The 17,279-nt window shown below is 51.7% G+C and overlaps 7 protein-coding genes across 7 annotated transcripts; 5 read left to right on the top strand and 2 right to left on the bottom strand.

Moving 5' to 3' along the window:
• The first annotated feature begins 670 nt into the window (after positions 1–670).
• CAOG_07002 (hypothetical protein) lies at positions 671–2,152 on the top strand. Its single transcript, XM_004343676.2, has one exon. The coding sequence runs from the start codon at positions 786–788 to the stop codon at positions 1,995–1,997; it is 1,212 nt and encodes a 403-aa protein (XP_004343726.1). The 5' UTR covers positions 671–785; the 3' UTR covers positions 1,998–2,152.
• A 105-nt stretch (positions 2,153–2,257) lies between these two features.
• CAOG_07001 (protein tyrosine phosphatase) lies at positions 2,258–6,132 on the top strand. The gene is made up of 10 exons (XM_004343675.2): positions 2,258–2,476; positions 2,581–2,640; positions 2,977–3,060; positions 3,142–3,225; positions 3,313–3,437; positions 3,530–3,635; positions 3,728–3,838; positions 3,909–4,562; positions 4,641–4,775; positions 4,860–6,132. Exons 1-10 carry the CDS (start codon positions 2,309–2,311, stop codon positions 6,042–6,044), a joined length of 2,712 nt encoding a protein of 903 aa, XP_004343725.2. The 5' UTR covers positions 2,258–2,308; the 3' UTR covers positions 6,045–6,132.
• Positions 6,073–7,940, bottom strand: CAOG_07000 (lysozyme). The gene is made up of 5 exons (XM_004343674.2): positions 7,810–7,940; positions 6,911–7,068; positions 6,611–6,817; positions 6,385–6,523; positions 6,073–6,314 (listed from the first exon to the last, which is right to left on the bottom strand). The coding sequence occupies exons 1-5, from the start codon at positions 7,931–7,933 to the stop codon at positions 6,289–6,291; spliced, it is 654 nt and encodes a 217-aa protein (XP_004343724.1). The 5' UTR covers positions 7,934–7,940; the 3' UTR covers positions 6,073–6,288.
• A 545-nt stretch (positions 7,941–8,485) lies between these two features.
• On the top strand, positions 8,486–11,719 carry CAOG_06999 (hypothetical protein). The gene is made up of 4 exons (XM_004343673.2): positions 8,486–9,222; positions 9,325–9,635; positions 9,746–9,920; positions 10,049–11,719. Exons 1-4 carry the CDS (start codon positions 8,519–8,521, stop codon positions 11,523–11,525), a joined length of 2,667 nt encoding a protein of 888 aa, XP_004343723.1. The 5' UTR covers positions 8,486–8,518; the 3' UTR covers positions 11,526–11,719.
• Positions 11,720–11,944: 225 nt separating this feature from the next.
• On the top strand, positions 11,945–13,492 carry CAOG_06998 (hypothetical protein). The gene is made up of 3 exons (XM_004343672.2): positions 11,945–12,072; positions 12,935–13,042; positions 13,142–13,492. The coding sequence occupies exons 1-3, from the start codon at positions 11,980–11,982 to the stop codon at positions 13,370–13,372; spliced, it is 432 nt and encodes a 143-aa protein (XP_004343722.1). The 5' UTR covers positions 11,945–11,979; the 3' UTR covers positions 13,373–13,492.
• On the bottom strand, positions 13,463–15,410 carry CAOG_06997 (GPI-anchor transamidase; the record flags this gene model as incomplete). Its single annotated transcript, XM_004343671.2, has 8 exons — positions 13,463–13,642; positions 13,742–13,936; positions 14,018–14,206; positions 14,290–14,407; positions 14,489–14,585; positions 14,675–14,952; positions 15,060–15,121; positions 15,224–15,410. Coding segments are annotated over 8 exons (1,240 nt in total), but the record flags the coding sequence as incomplete, so codon positions are not given.
• Positions 15,411–16,952: 1,542 nt separating this feature from the next.
• Positions 16,953–17,267, top strand: CAOG_06996 (hypothetical protein; the record flags this gene model as incomplete). The annotated part of the gene is made up of 1 exon (XM_004343670.1): positions 16,953–17,267. One exon carries the CDS (start codon positions 16,953–16,955, stop codon positions 17,265–17,267), a length of 315 nt encoding a protein of 104 aa, XP_004343720.1.
• Between the last annotated feature and the right edge of the window lie 12 nt (positions 17,268–17,279).

The following is a 17,279-nucleotide window of genomic DNA, read 5'->3' as shown; positions in this document are numbered from 1 at the left end:
TCTGAGCCTAGCGCTCTCTCTCTGGTCATTTCCACGCAGTGTTGTGGCTGCGAGCTTCATTTGCTCATTCAGATGGTTTCCGTGCAGTTGGTATTGCGCTGCTGAGTTGGCGCATTTTCAAATTTGGATAGAGGCTCAGTCTACTGTTTGTAAATGCGTTTGGAGGACGATTGTCTTCTGTTGCGTTTGGTGTGTGTGTGTCGTCCGTCATCCAGCCTGCACCTTCACTGTGCAGTGATGGCGTTGCAGTCAAAAATGACGAGTGCTTTGAGACGGTGGACGGATGGATGGAAGGACGAAAAGGCGGAGCGATCGTTTGAATCATTGGAGTGATTCAGCAATTCAATTTTGAAACTTTGTGAATCTCGACGACGATCACCGAACGTTCGAATACGGGTGACAAGGAGGCAGGGGGTGGGTGTGTCCGTTTCGTTAATGGTTCAATACGAAGAACTCTACGGATTGAGAGCTATTGGTGGCTGCGACACGATTATTGTGCTCAACCATTCACCAATCACTCGAGATTCTCGTTGATGTTGCTACGAAGGTGGCGGCGACGTAGCTTGACAGCGATGTCTTTGTCAAGTGGAATGCAAAAAGTTACAATGCCAGATGAATCGCCAAGCATTGCGCTTGCTCAACTCTGCCGCTTTATCGAATCTGCAAACAGATTATTCTGCCTTCTGTCCCTTCCGCTCAGACACCTCGACCGCCCAAGCACCTTCAATACAATTTTCGAGTCATCCACTAGACCAAGCAGAAACACTGCTTCCTAACAACTCGAGATGCCAAAGGTGAAACGCGAACGGTTTGTCTGCGCGCCGGACGACGAGGTTGCGCAAGCCATGGGTTTTGCCAGCCACGCCAAGGTGCCGCTTCACGCGTTGTGGAGGCCATTTGGGCGCACTGGAGCTCAGGCGAACGTGAGCAAGACTGCATCCAACGTGACCGGCAATGCCAATTGCTTTCCTCGACTGACCGACGCCGATCTGAAACCCGGATTTGACCTGTACGAAGATCCCGAGCACCCGCCTCAAACATTGAAAGAGTTCAAGACAGACAGTGATCGCCGCGATGTCGGTCCCAAAGCAAACACCATCTATGTCGTCGGCGTAGGCGAGGCAGAGTCGTCGGTGCCCGTCGCCGCCATCGCACAGTACGTCGAGGCTTTCTACCATGGCATCAAAGTGACTGTGCTGCCAATGCTGCCGCTGCGATCATGGAACGACGTCGAAGATGAGCCAAAGCGCAAAGCCACGACCAAAGGCAAGGGCAAGTCGGGCTCCTTGAGCCCGCTCGGCGTGGAGGTCAGCGGCTCGCTGGTTCGCGTGCGAGCTCGTGCCAGCCCTGACGGCGTGGGAGTGCGCCAAGTCAATCTCAACGACATGATTGACGGCTTGCTGGCTCGGATGGAGACGCTCAAGAACGCGTACGCCATTCTGGGCGTCACTTCGGAAGACTTGTTCGAAGGCAACGACGACCTGTTCACCATGGGCCGGTCGTACGGTGGCAGTGGCGTGGCACTGATTAGTTTGGCGCGCGACAACCCCGCGCTGGACGATGTGGCGGGCGACCCTGCTGCTCGAGAATGGAGTTTTGCTGGGCCTGTCTCGAACACACCTTCTGCTACCAGTAGTCCAGCTTCGAACACGAACAGCATCTGGCTCTACCGTGCGTGCTGCACAGCCGTTCACGAACTGGGCCACTGCCTGGGCATGGACCATTGCATATACTTTCATTGCTTCATGCAAGGATCCGCGTCGTTGCTGGAGGCACGCTCTCAGCCGCCTTATCCATGTCCGCTCGAGCTGGTCAAGATGAGCGCGGCACTCAAATGGGCACCCGAGCATCTGCGGCAGAGGGAAGAAGCCCTGCGTGCGGTGCTTGCATCGCTGTCATTTTCCCGCGCACCAGGCGCAATCTCCCATCTGGCCTGGCTCACGGCTCGGCGCCAAGAGCAAGAAGCGAAAGAGAAGGAAGTTGTCGAACTTGTTTGAGTTGCACAGCCAACGTCCTACCACGCTTGCCCTTGCCGCTCTGACTGCATGTGTATGTGTGCTGACTGAATGCTGGGTCATTGATAATGTATCTCCTCATGTGCATCGCTTTTGTCCAAATCCACAGTGTCGGTGCATTCCGACCAAAATCGCAATGTTTTGCTGCACTTTGTGTTACCTTCCCCCACCACCCCTTCCCCCCCCCAAGCCCTCACTACCACGAGATCGATGAAATAATATTCGTATTTCTGTTAGTCCTCAATTTTTCATTTTTGTCTTTTTCTGAGCTCTTCGTCATTGGTGACTTTTGAATGACGGACATTGGGACTGGGACTGGATTGCCGCAGCAGCAGCAGCAGCCTCGCTCGGCTGTTCCGCCGGCCCCGCTGCCGCGCACCCCAGCCAGCGAAGGCGGGTCGCTTGTTTCCAACTACCTCACCTCGCACCCTCCGACCGAGCTCGACCTCGACGAAGAGAAGGTTCGTTCGCTGTTGGCATTCGTTTCGTGTTCGTTCCACTTGCGAATGAATGAACAGGAATCCGCGGTTTTGACGCTCACTTTGATGCTGCATCCAAACCACAGGCTGTCGACCAGTTCCTCTCGGGCGTCAACGTCATGCAATCGCAAAAGCGCCGTCCACCTGTAAGCAATGAAAACCCAAAAAACCGAATCAAAAACAAAAAAAAAGATCGCACAGTTTCTTTTTTTTTTTTTTTTTTTTTTCGTTTCAATGTTCCTTTGCTGAGAATGCATTTGGAAACGACGTTGCTTTTTGAAACTTTGCCACGTGATGCGTCTTTTGCTGTGTGGAGAATGAAAACAATGAGATCCTTTGTGCCTGGCTCAGCACTTGCTTTGATTGAGCACAGTGGGTGTGGTCGCAGTTCTGAGCAGTGGAGCGATCGTACTTTGAAGCAGATGCACAGTCAAATGGAAATACTCACTCACCCCGTGCTTTTTTGATGTGCTGCTACCCAGGCTACACGCGAAGATGCGGTCAAGTTCCTGATGGCTCGCAAGTTTGATGTTGCGCGCGCTATCGAACTCTTCTACAAGTTCCAGGTCCGCATCGCTGCTGCAACAAGCGACTTGACAACAATAAGTGTACTAACTCTGCGATCACCTTTCGTACCACTATCATAGGATCTGGCTGCTCGCCTCCGTCTCGAAACTCTGGATGTCAGCACCCTGAAGGACGAGCTGATGACTGGCAAGTTCATGGTGCCTGTAGGTTCACACGTGCAATGCAATGCGTCTCTGGTGCTGTGCAAGCCTCGATGCTGACCTGTGGAACTTTCCGATGCGTTGCAACAGGGCGGTCGTCAGCCAGACAATTCCATTGTCTTTTTCTTCACCGCCAATCGCCACAACCCCAAAAAGTCGTCGCGAGATGTGGCGCTGCAAACGATCGTGTTTATGCTGAATGAAACCGTCTCCACGTAAGGCAACGAGCCTTTTTCATGTGGAGCTTTTTAGATTGTCGGGATGTGTGGCTTGTAGCTTGTTGCTCAGCAATCGCTCTCTCGCACAGGCTGGAGAACCAACGCGGCGGCATTACCTTCATTTACAACATGACGAACTCCAACTGGGGCCAGTTCGACTACACCTTGAGCCGCATGGTCCTTGATACACTGCAGGTTGGGTTTTCCGTTCGTTCGTTGGCTTTGTTGTTGAACTCTTTCGTTTCTGACTTTGGGCCGCTTCGTCTTTCGCTCGCTTGCTCGCCTAGGATTCCTTCCCCGCTCGTATTCGTCGAATCTATGTTGTTGATGCGCCTTGGTGGGTTTCCAAGCCGCTCGCTGTTGTTCGCGGAATGATGAAGGAAAAGACCAACGGCAAGGTAGGTTTGAGCAGCCTTTTTTTTATCACCTGAGCACATGCACCCACTGAACATGTTTTGCTGGTTTTAGATCGAGTTGGTGAAGAACATTGCTCAGGTCGTTGGGTCTAACCAACTGCCAATCGAGTTTGGCGGCGAAGTTGGCTACGACCATGGGTTCTGGGTTCGAGGCGAGCTGTCCAAGGCTGAACGCAAGCGCGCCGAGCGTCAGCGAGAGATTGAGCTCTTCCGCCAGCAGTATGAGCAACAACAAGCTGCTGCTGCTGCCCCTCCTCAAGCCGTCGCCGCTCCTGCAGCTGCTCCCGCCGTTGTTGCTCCTGCTGTTGTTGCAGAGCCTGTTGTCGCCAAGCCTGTCGTTGCGGAATCAGTCACTGCCCCTGCTGAACCTGTCGTTGCGGAACCAGTCACTGCCGCTGCTGAGCCTGTTATCGAGAAATCGGGAGCTGCTGAAGCTAAAGCTATTATCGAGAAATCGGAAGCTGCCTCTGCCGAGCCTGTCACTGCCGAGCCTGTCCCTGCTGAGCCTGCTGTCGCGAATGAAACGGCACCCCAGCACGCCTCGCTTGAAGGCCAAACCGCGCTTCCTGATGGCAAGCAAGAAGTCATTCCGGCCGATGAAGACCCTGTCACTGAGGCGCCTGTTGCCGTTGCGACGCCTTTGGTCGATGTCTTTGAACCTTCTTCCAACGCCCCAGAGCTTCCTCCGCACCCGACCGAGAAGCCGGTATGAATGCTCCGTCTTTTGCCGACACTTCTTCCTTTGACTTGCACACTCACTTCCTGTATCACCTTCTACGTCCAGCGCCCAAGCTACAAACGCCTGCTCGAAGAACTCGTCCACAAGCAAAACAATGAGCTGCTCGAATCCGAGTTCAAATCGGTCTCGCCCAGCGTCGGTGACCCGACATTCCATGCGGCGCGTCGCGATCAGAACAAGGTGAGTCTGCGCACCAACTTTGGAATGGAACAAACCGCTCCCTCCCGAACTGCCTAGTGCTAACATGGCGTGCGTGTTCTGTAGGCCAAGAACCGATACAACAACATCTTTGCGAACGACGACACTCGCGTTCGCTTGGGTGTGGAAGAGGAGGGCGTTGACATGTCCGCTATCGACTACATCAATGCCAACTACATTGACGGCTACTCGCAGCCACGCGAGTTTATTGCAACCCAGGGCCCGCTGGAAGCCACTCTGCCTGCATTCTGGCAGATGATTTTCGAAAACCGCGTTCACGTGCTCGTCATGATCACTGGACTTGTTGACCATGGCCGTGCCAAGTGCCACAAGTACTGGCCCGATCCCGAAGTGGCACAGGAGAGCGACGGTACGCCCGAGCTGCGCGAAGCCGCCGAAATCCAGGCCAACGTGGTTCCCGCAGCTGCTGCAGATGCGCCCACCGAGAACTGGCATTCCCGTCCCTCCGACGAGACTCCTGCTGCCGCAACAGAAGAATCGTCGACCGCTGCGGACGAAGAAGATGCTCCCGCGGCTGCTGCTTCGTCGGCCCCTGCTGCCAGCGGCAGTGGCAAGAACAAGAAGAAGAAGAACAAGAAGAAGAAGAACATTCAGATGGATGAGCCCGAGTCTGAAGCTCCTATTGCCGAAGTTCCTGCTGCTGACGCTCCTGTTGTTGCTGCTGAAGCTCCTGTTGCTGTTGCTGAAGCTGCTGCTCCTGCAGAGCCAGCTTGGCCCCCAAAGAGCTCGACCGCTTACGGCGACGTGGCCGTGCGCTGCGTGCAAGAGACGCGTCATGAGCACTGGATTGAGCGCCAGCTGGTCGTCTCCCATCGTGTTGCGCTTGCCACTTGGACGCTGACCCAGATCCAGTACACGTCCTGGCCCGACCACGGCGTGCCCTCTGAGCCCGGTCAAGTCCTCGAGCTCATCTCGCACATTGAGCAGCTCAAGGCGACTGCTCTTGAGCGCCACCCTCAGGGCTCGCGCGAGCATCCCGGTTCTCTCACTGTGCACTGCAGCGCCGGTATCGGCCGCACGGGCACATTGATTGTGTCCATGTACGCTATCGAGATGCTAAACACGCTCGGCATGGTCGATGTGCTGGGCGCCCTTGAGACGGTTCGTCGTCAGCGTGCCCGCATGGTCGAGACCCTTGATCAGTACGAATGCGTCAACCGTGTCGTTGTCGAGTACGCTCGTAAGCGCTACGGCGACGATTCGATTGAATTCGAAGACCCTTTTGAATGAGAGTGATGAACTTGTTGTGTGTGATGCTTTTGGTCATGAATTTGTCTTTGGATTGAAATGGACCAAGTAAAAAAATCCAAACTGAGAACCATTCCATGCAGTCGACACCTAAAGGGCATTCAGAACCTGGACAAGCTGATGCACAAGCATGAACGCTTTGTGTTTTCATTGACAAACAACAAAACACCCAAAGTCAACAAGACGACGACAAGATTCGGTCGCTTGCTTGCACAATCCATTGAGCTCAAGGGTACCAGTTCTTGTCGACACCTACAAGTCACGGGAGTTTTGTGAGCAGTTGGTTTGTTGGCTACGAGAACTTTTCGACCAAATGACATACCGACAGAGCAAGCGGTCGCGTCACCGTCGTACTGCTTGATGGCGGGCTTGGACCAGCCACCGAAAGAGCTGAAGTCGTCAAAGCTCGGCTCGTTGTCGTAGTGAGCGTACCAAAGAGGGCGCGAGCTGAGGGCGTTAATCTAAGAAAACCAAAAAGGAGGGGGAGGGATATCAAGTGAATCGACGCCTGTCGAGACCAACGTATCAAACTCACACATAACACTCACGTTGGCATTGCCAGTGATGGGAGACCATTGGGAGTACGAGGTGTAGGTTCCGAACGAGACACCCAAGTTGATGAGCTCTTGAGCCATGGATTGAATAAAGTCAATGTTTGCAGACGTGCTGGAGGACCAGCCGGAACCCTCAATGTCGAGCCAGATCATGCCGAACGACGCGCCAGCGTTGCGAAGGTTGTTGACCATGTTGCGAATCTGCAATCGGTAGAAAAAGAACGGGGAAAGTTGAGCGCAACAACTCACAACAAGGTTTGTCAAACTTTCTCCGTTCGATCCGTTGTTGTTTACCTGATCAGCCGGGTTGCCGCACGAGTAGCAAGGGAAGATGTAAGCGTCGACGTAGGGAATGCCGGCGTTACGCGCATTGATGATGGTTTGGGCAGCATTGAGATCGACCGTACCCGTCGAGCGTCCCGCACGCACAATCGCGAAATCGTAACCGTTATCTGATCCGATCGGAAACAGAACCAAATGGTAAGTGATTGTGAGATTGTACTTGCTGATTCTTTGACCAATCGCACTCAACGCTTCACTAGCTCTGAATCTCTAGCAATAATCAGCACTCAGTACTCGGCCAATTCCATAATCGTGTTGAAAATGCGACCCCGCCCCCTCTGCCCACACTTCCCGCCACACTTTGTCTTTAACATTCACATCGAATGACTTTTTTTTGTGTTGTTCTTTGCTTTCGAACTGATGATTGAACGATTGTTGATCACCTCTTTTTTTTCTTTTTTCCTTTTTGTTCCTTGTCACTTGACTTTTGAACCTAAACTCGGTTCGCGAATCGAAACTCGTCCCTTGTTTGTTTTATGCATATGAAGTTGTCGAATTGTTCAAACAACGAACGCAACACAAGTTCAACCAGCAGCGGAAGACAGAAGAACGGAGGAGCAGTGAGGTTGTTGTTTGGCGTCACGAACAGAGTCGCGTCAAAAAAAACCGCCATTGCTGCCAAACCGCCATTGCTGCCGCTCGCTCGACGATGGCACCTGCAAACTGATGCAACATAGACACACACATGGAGACATCCCCACAGCGGATACAAGAACACCCGGGACACGCTACACAGATACACGACACGCAAGTATACGCAGAAAGGGACGACAGGAAGGAAGGGAGCAGTGACACGATGGAAAGGCCCCGCCGCCGCTTCCGTGAATGTGTCCGCCATTTGCCAAACTCACCACTGAGGCAGTTCCAGTCGGCCTCGCTGACAATGTCAGACACATCCACGCCATACGTAGCGCTGCTTCCGGTCGCCATCGCGCAGACGACGCACGCAAACGCAACCAACGCTGCAAGCTTCATTCGCAATAAAAAAAAAGAAAGAGTGAGAGTCAAGTGGAAACAGGAAAGTGCATTGACAGCTCAGAGTCTGAGTAGAGCGCTTTTGCAATAAAGTGCAATCTCAATGGGTTAGTCATACTAGACCCGAAATCGCCTGTTTTGCAACTTGAAGCAGTCATTGAAATCAGTCCATCGCCTGACCTTTTCTTCTTGTTCGGTGAAAATGTTCCGCTGATCCGATCGCAATGAAGCGCCTGTGATTCAAGGCATCAAGAGGTAGTTGCATCGCAATCATACTGCACTGTACAAGAAATCACCCATGGTACTGCCTTTCAAGCACGTCCCGACAATCCTCATCCTTTGTGTCAAGTTCGCTGAAAATGTCCCGCTGTTCCCGATTGAAACGAAAATCCAGCCACTTGCCAAAATCACAAAAAAAAAAACCTCATCATCAAATCGTAGCATCGCATCATCGAGGTTGACATGCATTGCAGCTCCATTGAAAGTGCTCACTCTCTCAAAATCTCAAGCAGCCTTCTTTTTTTTTTTTTTTTTTTTTTTTTTTTTTTTTTTTTTTTTTTTTTTTGGCTGAAGCAGCATTGCAAAATGGAGACCAGCAGCGGTCCTCCTGCCCCTGCCCCTGCCGCTGCCCTGGCTCCTGCCGCTGCTCCTACTGCTGCAGAGCGAGTAATAGGACCCAGTTATGGGCTCTCCACTGGGCTGTCCAGCGTGCTGCATTACCAGGCGGTTCACAGCAGCTCAACGAATCTCGCATCAGCGACCGACGTCGTGCCGCCAGCGACCACAGCCACGGCGAGCACTGCGAATAGGAGCACTGATGCTATCACGGTGAATGTTGACAGGTCTGCAAGCAGCACGCGGATAAGCTCCAACAGCCAAGCAAGCGACGCCTCCCAGCACAGCGACGTCACCATGTTACCGTCCTCCGACACGAGCGAGCACAACAAGAAGAGCAAGAGCCAGGGCTGCATGGAAGGAGTCCTGGAATGGGCCACGGGCATCATGATGAGCTGCAGCGGCGTCCAAGACATCGAAGCAGACGACGACGACGACGATGAGGATGATGACGAGGAGGAAACCGCTCAGTCGTCTGAGAGCATGGACATCGTGCCTGCTGGACACCAGTCTCGAAAGAATGGAAAAGACGTGCAGACTACTCCAGTAATTGCGCGGAATCGGCGGACGGGCGCAAGACAACCGCTCCCTGCTCCACATCGAATCAAGTCTGTTGTGCACCGAATCTTCCAATTCCTGACCTTGGTGCTCTGCGTCTCCTTCCTCCCACATAGGTTTGGCCTGGCTGTTGAGTCGAGGTTGCGATTGGGTTTTGGTTGGCAAGCTGATCCAAACACTCATCCTTTTCCTGAATCTCCGGTTTGCCACTTTGGTAGTTACTTTTCGCTCTTTGTCGGCGTCCCAGACAGCTCGGACGGCCTCGGCTGGTTTGTGCTGGTGCTTGTCTTTGTTGTGTTGCCGACGGCCCTGCTGGGCTTTTTGCCGCTCGTCTTCTTCCGTGGCTTCCTAACATCCCCAATACTGCCACTCATCTACATTGGCGGCATCTCCACAACGTATTTCATTTCAGTCTTTGCCGTTGTCGATGCCACCTCGAAGCTGGACGATCCACATTGGCCAAGCAACCAGACCTCTGCCCTGCAAGAGCTGATTGACTCTGTGTTTGGCAAGGTGGATGCGGCGGAAGGTACAGCAAAAATTGTCTAAAGTGGCTCGACAGTATGCGGTTTTTTTTTCTGTGTGTGTCAAAAAGACTTACTGCCATATCCCTCACCACTCCTGTTTCCAATTGCACAGCGCGTGGTGGACAAGAGGCACGTCGCGCGGTGGGCTATTTCAACATTGCAGTTGTCGGGATTTGCTCTCTACTGGCGGCCTATTTTGCCATCAGCTCTTTCCGCGTTACATCCACCTTGTGCAAGTGGCGAAGAGTCGACATTAACAATTGGCTCAATTCCATTGGGATGCAGCGGTATGCGTTTTTGGGTTTTTTTGTTTTTTGTTTTTTTTTTGTTTTGTTTTTCCTTCTTCCTTTTAGTTGTGGCCTTTTCGCCGCGTGTTTCCAACTTTGTTTGCACATCTTGTTTGCTGTTCCCTCAGGTACGCTCCGCGATTCCACCGACACAAGCTCAATGCGAGGTGGTTTTTGAGTGACAACACTGCTCAGTTGAACAACCTGCATTTCGGCTCGTTGACCGACCGGCACATTCTCGAAGACGAGCTCGCGCGATTGCGCATGACCATCCAGGGCAAAGCACGACCACCCATGGCCAACCTAGATCTGGCTCAGCTGGACATACAGGGAGGTTTGCAACGTTCGAGACCAGAGCGCCGCAGTGTCTTGCGGAGATCGTTGTCGGTTGCAAGTGGCGGCAGCGCTGCTCGCTTGTCCACATTGACTGCGGCCAACCAACTATCTCGTCAAGCAATGGATGAGATGCTGGTCGCGCCGCCAACTTACTCTCCTCTGGACCCTTTTGCAGCCTCGAGTTCGTCTGTTGAACAGCAGCAGCAGCAGCAACCATGTGCCTCAGCCTCGACCTCTACTTCCGCCACCATCGTGCCAACAGCATTTGCTCCATTACCTGCCTACCAACAAGAACCGACGGTGCTGACAAACGCGGATCTGGAAGCTGCACAGGATGCAGCCTATCTCAAGCGGTTGGCTCCTGATGAGGCTGTCTTTAACACGGCCAACGCCCGGTTGCGACACCTCGGCAAGCACAAGATTGACATGCGGTCGCTGAGTGTAAAGCGTGTGCCGGCAGTCCTGCTGGTCATGATGCCTCTGTTCCTGTTTGCGCTGTTTGTCCTCGTCATCCCCATGTTTGTGCTTGCCTACCTGAGCGACCCGACCCCCGTGGTCGGGACGGCACGCGTGCTACTCGTTCCAACCCTCGTGTCCCATGTTGTGGCTGGTGGTGTGCTCGTTGTGATGATCCTGGGCCGAAGCCCGTCGATTTGGATTGCCTTTGACATGTGCTTGGTGTCGTGCCTCCTTCACACGGGCATTGTTGTCCTCATGCTGATCGAGTCGAGTGGCTTTGTCAACGACAAGGACTATGCTGCCTGCGTGATTGGCATCATGACGGCGTTGGTGCTACTCGTCGAGTTTGCGTGCTTGCTCACCGCCGTGCGATGCACTGCGCGCTTCAAGGCGACCGTTCGCAACTGGCCGGTGGAGCTGGTCGCGCTATGGGCCGCGTCCAACGGTTTGGACTACCAATTTGTCTTTCGTCACGACATTACTGGTCTGGCGTTAATCCGCGCGGACGCTGTCGAGCTTGTCGAGCGCATTGGCTTTGCCGACTCTGTCATGCGCAAGCTGTTCGAGCAACGGCTTGCCGGCTTGCAGACCTGCAGCGAGAGCTTTGACTGTCCGGTGGTTTCCCCCGAGCTGGTTGCAGGCGCCTTCCCCAGCCAATCGGCGCTCGCTTGCAGCGCCGTTAGTCCCGCGTTCGCTGCATTGAACATCAAGCAAGTGACTGCCAGTTCCGAGCTGCGTTCGTATTTTTTGGACGAGCTGCGCGCCGTGACTTCCGACAATTGCGATTCCGACGCGCCCGCTGCTGTTTAAGGGCGGGGTCTTTGCTTGAGTCGGGATGGCCGTTCTGCCATGGCGCTCTCTTGCTTGATTGATTGATTGCAATCATTCGTCGACCTGTTGTCTCGTTGACAAAGTGTGTTAAGATTATTTTTCAGGTTTTTCTTTCCTTGTGTTTTGAGTTTTGATTTTGTGTTGAATCGATTTCTTTCTTTTTAATATCAGACTTTTTTTTGCATCTTTTCCCCCTGCTTCTTTCATGGTTTATGTTTCATCTGTGCCAAATCTCAGACTTGCTGATCGTTGAATTGAACCGTTTTGTTTCTGCCTTTCCTCCTTCTCCTCCTCCTCCTCCTCCTCTTCTTCTTCTTCAACTGCATCCTGCTCTTATTTGTCTCTTCTCCTCCTTCTATTTATTCCCCCAAAAGCGCTCAGACTTCTGAGCTCAGTCACTCTTCCAAATCCACCCAAATCCAAATCCTCAGCCATGGTTGTTGCTTTTGTTGGCAAGCTCCTCATCGCCGCGTTCGCGCTCGCCTCCGCCTGGGCCCTCCTCGACCCCCAGACCACCTCCCACTTTGTGCGTTCCATTTCGTAGTAACTCTCTTGTCAACTAACTCCGACCTTCTGCACGCCAACCGACGCGCGCGCGAACCAACCAACGCTTGACAGTTTGTTCAGCCAATTTTCAAAAAAACTGAAAAAACCATTTTTCCCGCCTTTTTTTTTTTTTTTTTTTTTTTTTTTTGCTTTCCTTCTTCTTCTTCTTCCTTCTTCCTTCGGTGTGTGTGTGTGTTTTCTGCGTTTCGCCGCAACGCGCTTCCGCGTCTGCTGCTTTTGGCACTTTGTGTTTGGTGTTTGGTCTCGTCCCTCCGCCAACGAGCGCTCTCGCTCTCAAGCAAAAAAGCCAGCCACGAACAAAAACACATGCGTTTTTTTTTTTTTTTTTTTTTTTTTTTTCCTCTTTGTGCTACCATTCTTTTGTCGCTTCGATTGTCGCGATGCTCGGCGGTCCAACGCTGCTTTCTTGTTGATTGCGAGGCGTTGTCTTGTGTGCCTTTCGTTTGAACGCCGATCTGCGACCAGCGCCAAACAAGCAAAAGCAAAAAGCAAAAAAATGCATACCTTCCAGATATTAATTTTTTATTTTTCGTGATTTTTTTTTTCTATTGAGTTTCCATTCCATTACCGTTGGTTTTTTTTTTTTTTCTTCTATTGCGTTTCCATTACTTTTTTTTTTTTTTCTTCTCCTTTCCTCCTTCTTCTTCTTCTTCTTCTTCTTCGTCCTTCCGTCGCTGCGTTCGTTGTCATCTTCTTCTTCTTCTTCTTCATCTTCTTCTCTCTTTTCGACTTTCACTTTGGAAGTGAGCGATTTGCGTCTGTCCTGCTTCACTCACACATTCACGTCTTGTTACTCTCTTCTCCTGCGCTCACTGCGACAGACCCCCCTCGTTGACAAGGCTCTCGGCAACCTCCAGGTCCCCGAGATCTACCGCTCCCAGATCCGACCCTTCGAGCCCTACGTCGTCCAGTTCCACGGTGCTCTCTTTGTACGTTGAGAGTCCAGCCACTCACTCTCTCACTCAATCACTCGCCTTCAACTCGTACTCACGCTTGTCGTATTTTCATTTCCGTTTGTTTGTGATTAGGCTCTGGGCGGTGTCTTCATGATCCTCGGCGCCCTCTCGTCCGCCGCTGGCAAGCTCAGTGTCTCCCTCCTCGTCATTGCCATCACCCTCAACGCCATCGTCTTCCACCCCTTCTGGGTTGCCACCAGCGCTGCCGACCAAGCACAGGCCCTCCTCGGCTTCCTCCAGGTCACCGCTCTTGTCGGCGCCCTCTTCAACTTTGGCTTCGGCAAGAAGCAAGACAAGCAGTAAAAAGCCCAAAGTCTTTTTCGCAGTTGTGAGCCTGGAAAACTTGCCGCGCTCTCGCTTGTGGACTTTTGTCGCAGTGTTGCTATGAAACGACCCGCAATATATAATTATTGGTCTGAACAAGTCATCAAAGCAGTAACAAAAGTTTCGGAAGGATGGCTATCGCTTCAGCGATTCCAGCACCACCAGCGTGGCTGTCAATACAGCGATAGTCCCAATAACAGACCAATACGCCTTGTTGTGCACAAAGGGAGTCGGTGGTATCAACGTAAACTAACGTAGGGATGAACGTTGCAGGAACACGGTTGCTGTGAGATCGAAAAAACCAAAAAAAAAAAATCGACCATTTCATAGCATGACAAAGTTTGTTACCTTGCTTTGCCAAGAAGAGGAATCGGTCGATGAGTCGGACACGAGCGGTGCGACCTTGCTGACCTCCGGCTCCTCTGTCCGATACGCATTCAAAACACGCTGGACAAGCTGCGCGCGAGCCTCGCTGTCTTCCACAACCCGCGGCTCGAGGAGCTCTATTGGTTGCACGTTGCCAAAGAATTCTGTAAGTCGAACCTGAAATGGCCAGGACAGCTGGTGTGTGAGCTGCAGCTACATGAAACAAAATAATCGTGCAAAAACACGAAACTGCCGTACCTGCTTGATATCGCGCCCAAAAAGATCATCACGATAGCCAAATGTCGAGGAGAGTGCACTCCAGTCAAAGACTTTGAAAAAGTCGGCAATCGTTGCCGAGGAATCTGGCCTGACACTCTCCAAGAATTCAAGTGCGTGATACGTGAAACGGTCGACAACAGCAACGCCGAGCACAGGATCGGCGTGATGCTGCGTGGAAAGAGACAGAGCAGAACGAAGTGAGAACAGTAATCCTTGAGATGTCATCACGCACCATTGAATCAACGTCTCACCGAGTAGGATGTTTCGCCCAACGCGGCACTGCCGCATGCGAGGATGTGCGGAGAGTAGAAGGTGGAGTACATTGTATTCGCTTGGCACGTGTCAATCACGAACATGATTTCGTTGTACCTGCAACGTCAGAGGGAGGGAGGTGAGAAAAGAGTGAATGAATCGTTCGTGCCAACAAGAATCGAGTCAGGCTCCACAAACCTTCGCTTTTGCCACATTTGCTCAAAGGCATCAGCAATATCGCGGCTTGATATTTCTTCAGAGTCTTGGAACTTGAGAAATTCGTCACCGCCGTGTCCTGTCAAGAAAATCCAATCGCGAGAAAGCGAGTTGGCTCAAAAGTCTGTCTCTCTGAACGCGTCGTTCGATCGGTTCATGTTTGCCTACCAGTCATATATACCAAAATGTTGCTCCTGTCGTCGGAAAGAAGGCGTTTGGAACGCGGTACGTGCTCCGGGAACCGGCCTGTGAGCACTCGCAAGAAATTCTCAACAGTGACCTCGGAACCGCGGTAGTCAACCTCAATGTTTTCGCCATAAACGTTGATTTCCCGCTTGGTATTGTGAAACACTGTTCCTGGGAATGGATTTCGCGTGTTGCACGCCATGTCGTCTGCGAGCATCAGAATAATGTTCGAGTCTGGTATTCCGAGCCGTTTCACGCTCCTGCCGCGGCACCCCCGCCATTGAAAACCCCCACAAGCTGTGAGTCTTTGATGCCAATATGCCATTTCCTCTTGCTCGAGCAGCAGCAACTTGAGCAAAAATCTCACCGATACATTGCCAGCGTATTCGCAGTGTGCCGGTAGTTGAACCAGTACTTTGACGTGGCCACCTGTGAGACACACAATTTGGGAGGCAAGTTCGAACATCAGTTATTCGGCTTTTTTTTTTCGATGTGACTTTGTGATTATCTGAGAAGTGTGGTGAGGTTTACCAAGACTGCCCAGTTGTTGGTGTGGCCAGCCGCAGCACGCTCATTCAAGAACGCCGCTGCTCGATCGTGATGCGAGTCTAACGACGACGATGACGACTCGTGCATGGATGCAGCTGCAACGGCAGAGAACAAGGCCAAAAGTAGCAGAGCGACGATTTGCTGGCGAACAACGGTGGCAATCTGCATCACTGAGAAAGACTGATTTTGATGGGAGCGTCCGAAATCCATACTAGATGCATCTTTATTTTATTTGAAAGCATGCGGTTTGGGTAGCTGCGACTGAGTCGGAGTGGATCGATGCTCTCTTTAAAAAAAGCCGGTTGGTTTGCGCTCAATTGGGAATGGTGCATCCATCCATCCAACCACAGCCATCGTTTTGTACATGTATCGTTGGTTTAAGAGTTTGTTGCGTGCGTGCTCATCGATAAGCAACATGAAGTGAGTTTGGGAGTTGGGATGCCGGGTTGGTCGAGCGAGCTAAAATCCCCCTGTCAAACGCTGAATCCCTTCCAACTGAATCCATTTTCATTTCATTTTTTAAATTTTAAACATTCAGTCTTCTTGTTTGATTTCCTCGTGTATGATGTCCTTTTTGCATTGAGAATTGCGGTTTTTTTGTTTTCAATGCTTCTTCTATGCTTTTTTTTTTTTTTTTTGGGTTCTGTCGAGCTGTTCGTCGACCTCATTCTTTGGCTTAACATCCACTCTTTCATCGCTTCTTCTTTCTTCTTGTTGGATGAAACTCGCTTTTTGTTTCGCTTTGTTTTTCAACAAGTCGAACTTCAAACAAAAAGTCGAACTTCCATTCAACGATCGGAGATTGAAAACAAAAAAACGGAGTCAAACACAAAATTCGGGTTTTTATTATTTTATTATTACCTCGAACAAGACTCAATGTTGAGTGCTTTTTTTCGCTTTTTTATTTTCTCAAACACCTGATTTTTTGAAGAACCGACGCCGCAAAACAACCAAAGAAGCAAAGAACGAACCAGAATTGAGAGTTGAGAGAGTGAGAGTGGAGAAGGAGAGTGAGAGTGAAGGAGAGTGAGAGCGAAGGAGAGCGAAGGGAAGGGGTTTTTGGATTTGGATGCAACTCCGACATCAAAAACACTGTGACACCGCTTTGTGTCCAGAAACAAACTTCCGACCTGGTTGGAGTCATCCAATGTCACTCTCTTTTGCATCGTGCATCATCGTGCTCGCAGCAGCAGCAGTCATTCTGTCACGGACGAACGAGGGCGGCTTGGCGGGTGGAGCGTTCGGGGCGGGGGGTGATTCAGCAGCGGCGGTTTCCGCTCGCAGCGAACGCCACAGTGTGCAAAGTACATCACCATCCACTCCACCCCACTCCATGCAACCACCCGCTCAAAGCGGAATATTTGCAAATGGCGAATGCTGCTGTGTGGCGTCATTTGTGCCTCAGTCCTCATTTTCCTGTACTTGTCTTCCGTTGTGGTGGTTTTGTTGAATCGCAGGTCGTCTGACTACAGCCCGCGCTCTGTCACCCGACCACCCCAGATCACTCATAGCACAAGGGTTTTTAGTATTCGGTTTCGCCTGTTCTTGTATTCGGGTTTTCATTTCTAGAGGGCGAAACACAAGAGCACTCTGAATCCAAGCCATCCCCGCATTCGACTGTAAAGACTTGAACACACACACAATCTGATGCTTGTTGACATTTCTGAGCTCGTTTGCTTATTGGAAAATCCAACTTGGCAGAAAGAACTGAATGTCTCACTCGTCGTTCCCAATCTGGTCCAACTTGCTCAAGACGCGTACTGGTTCTTCATCCAACCACAACAGCAACACTACCAACGCGAGCACTTCTTGCGCTTCTTCCAACGCAAGCACGAGCACGAGCACTGCGACTCCCAGCAATCTCACAACCTCCAATCTCAGCAACCTCGACTTGGTGCATCCGTTGCCGTTCTTCTCGTTGACCTCCTCGCGTTCTGGATTTTCCCGACGAACCATCTCTGAATCCTCGTCTGAATCCTCCGACTCTTCGTCAACGACGCCCTCTGTGACTGATCGCCCCCACTAAGCTCAAACAAAA

This window comes from Capsaspora owczarzaki (assembly GCF_000151315.2).
Source record: "Capsaspora owczarzaki ATCC 30864 unplaced genomic scaffold supercont2.13, whole genome shotgun sequence".
Taxonomy (NCBI): Eukaryota; class Filasterea; order Ministeriida; family Capsasporidae; genus Capsaspora; species Capsaspora owczarzaki.
This window is presented reverse-complemented; position numbering and strand designations above follow the sequence as displayed.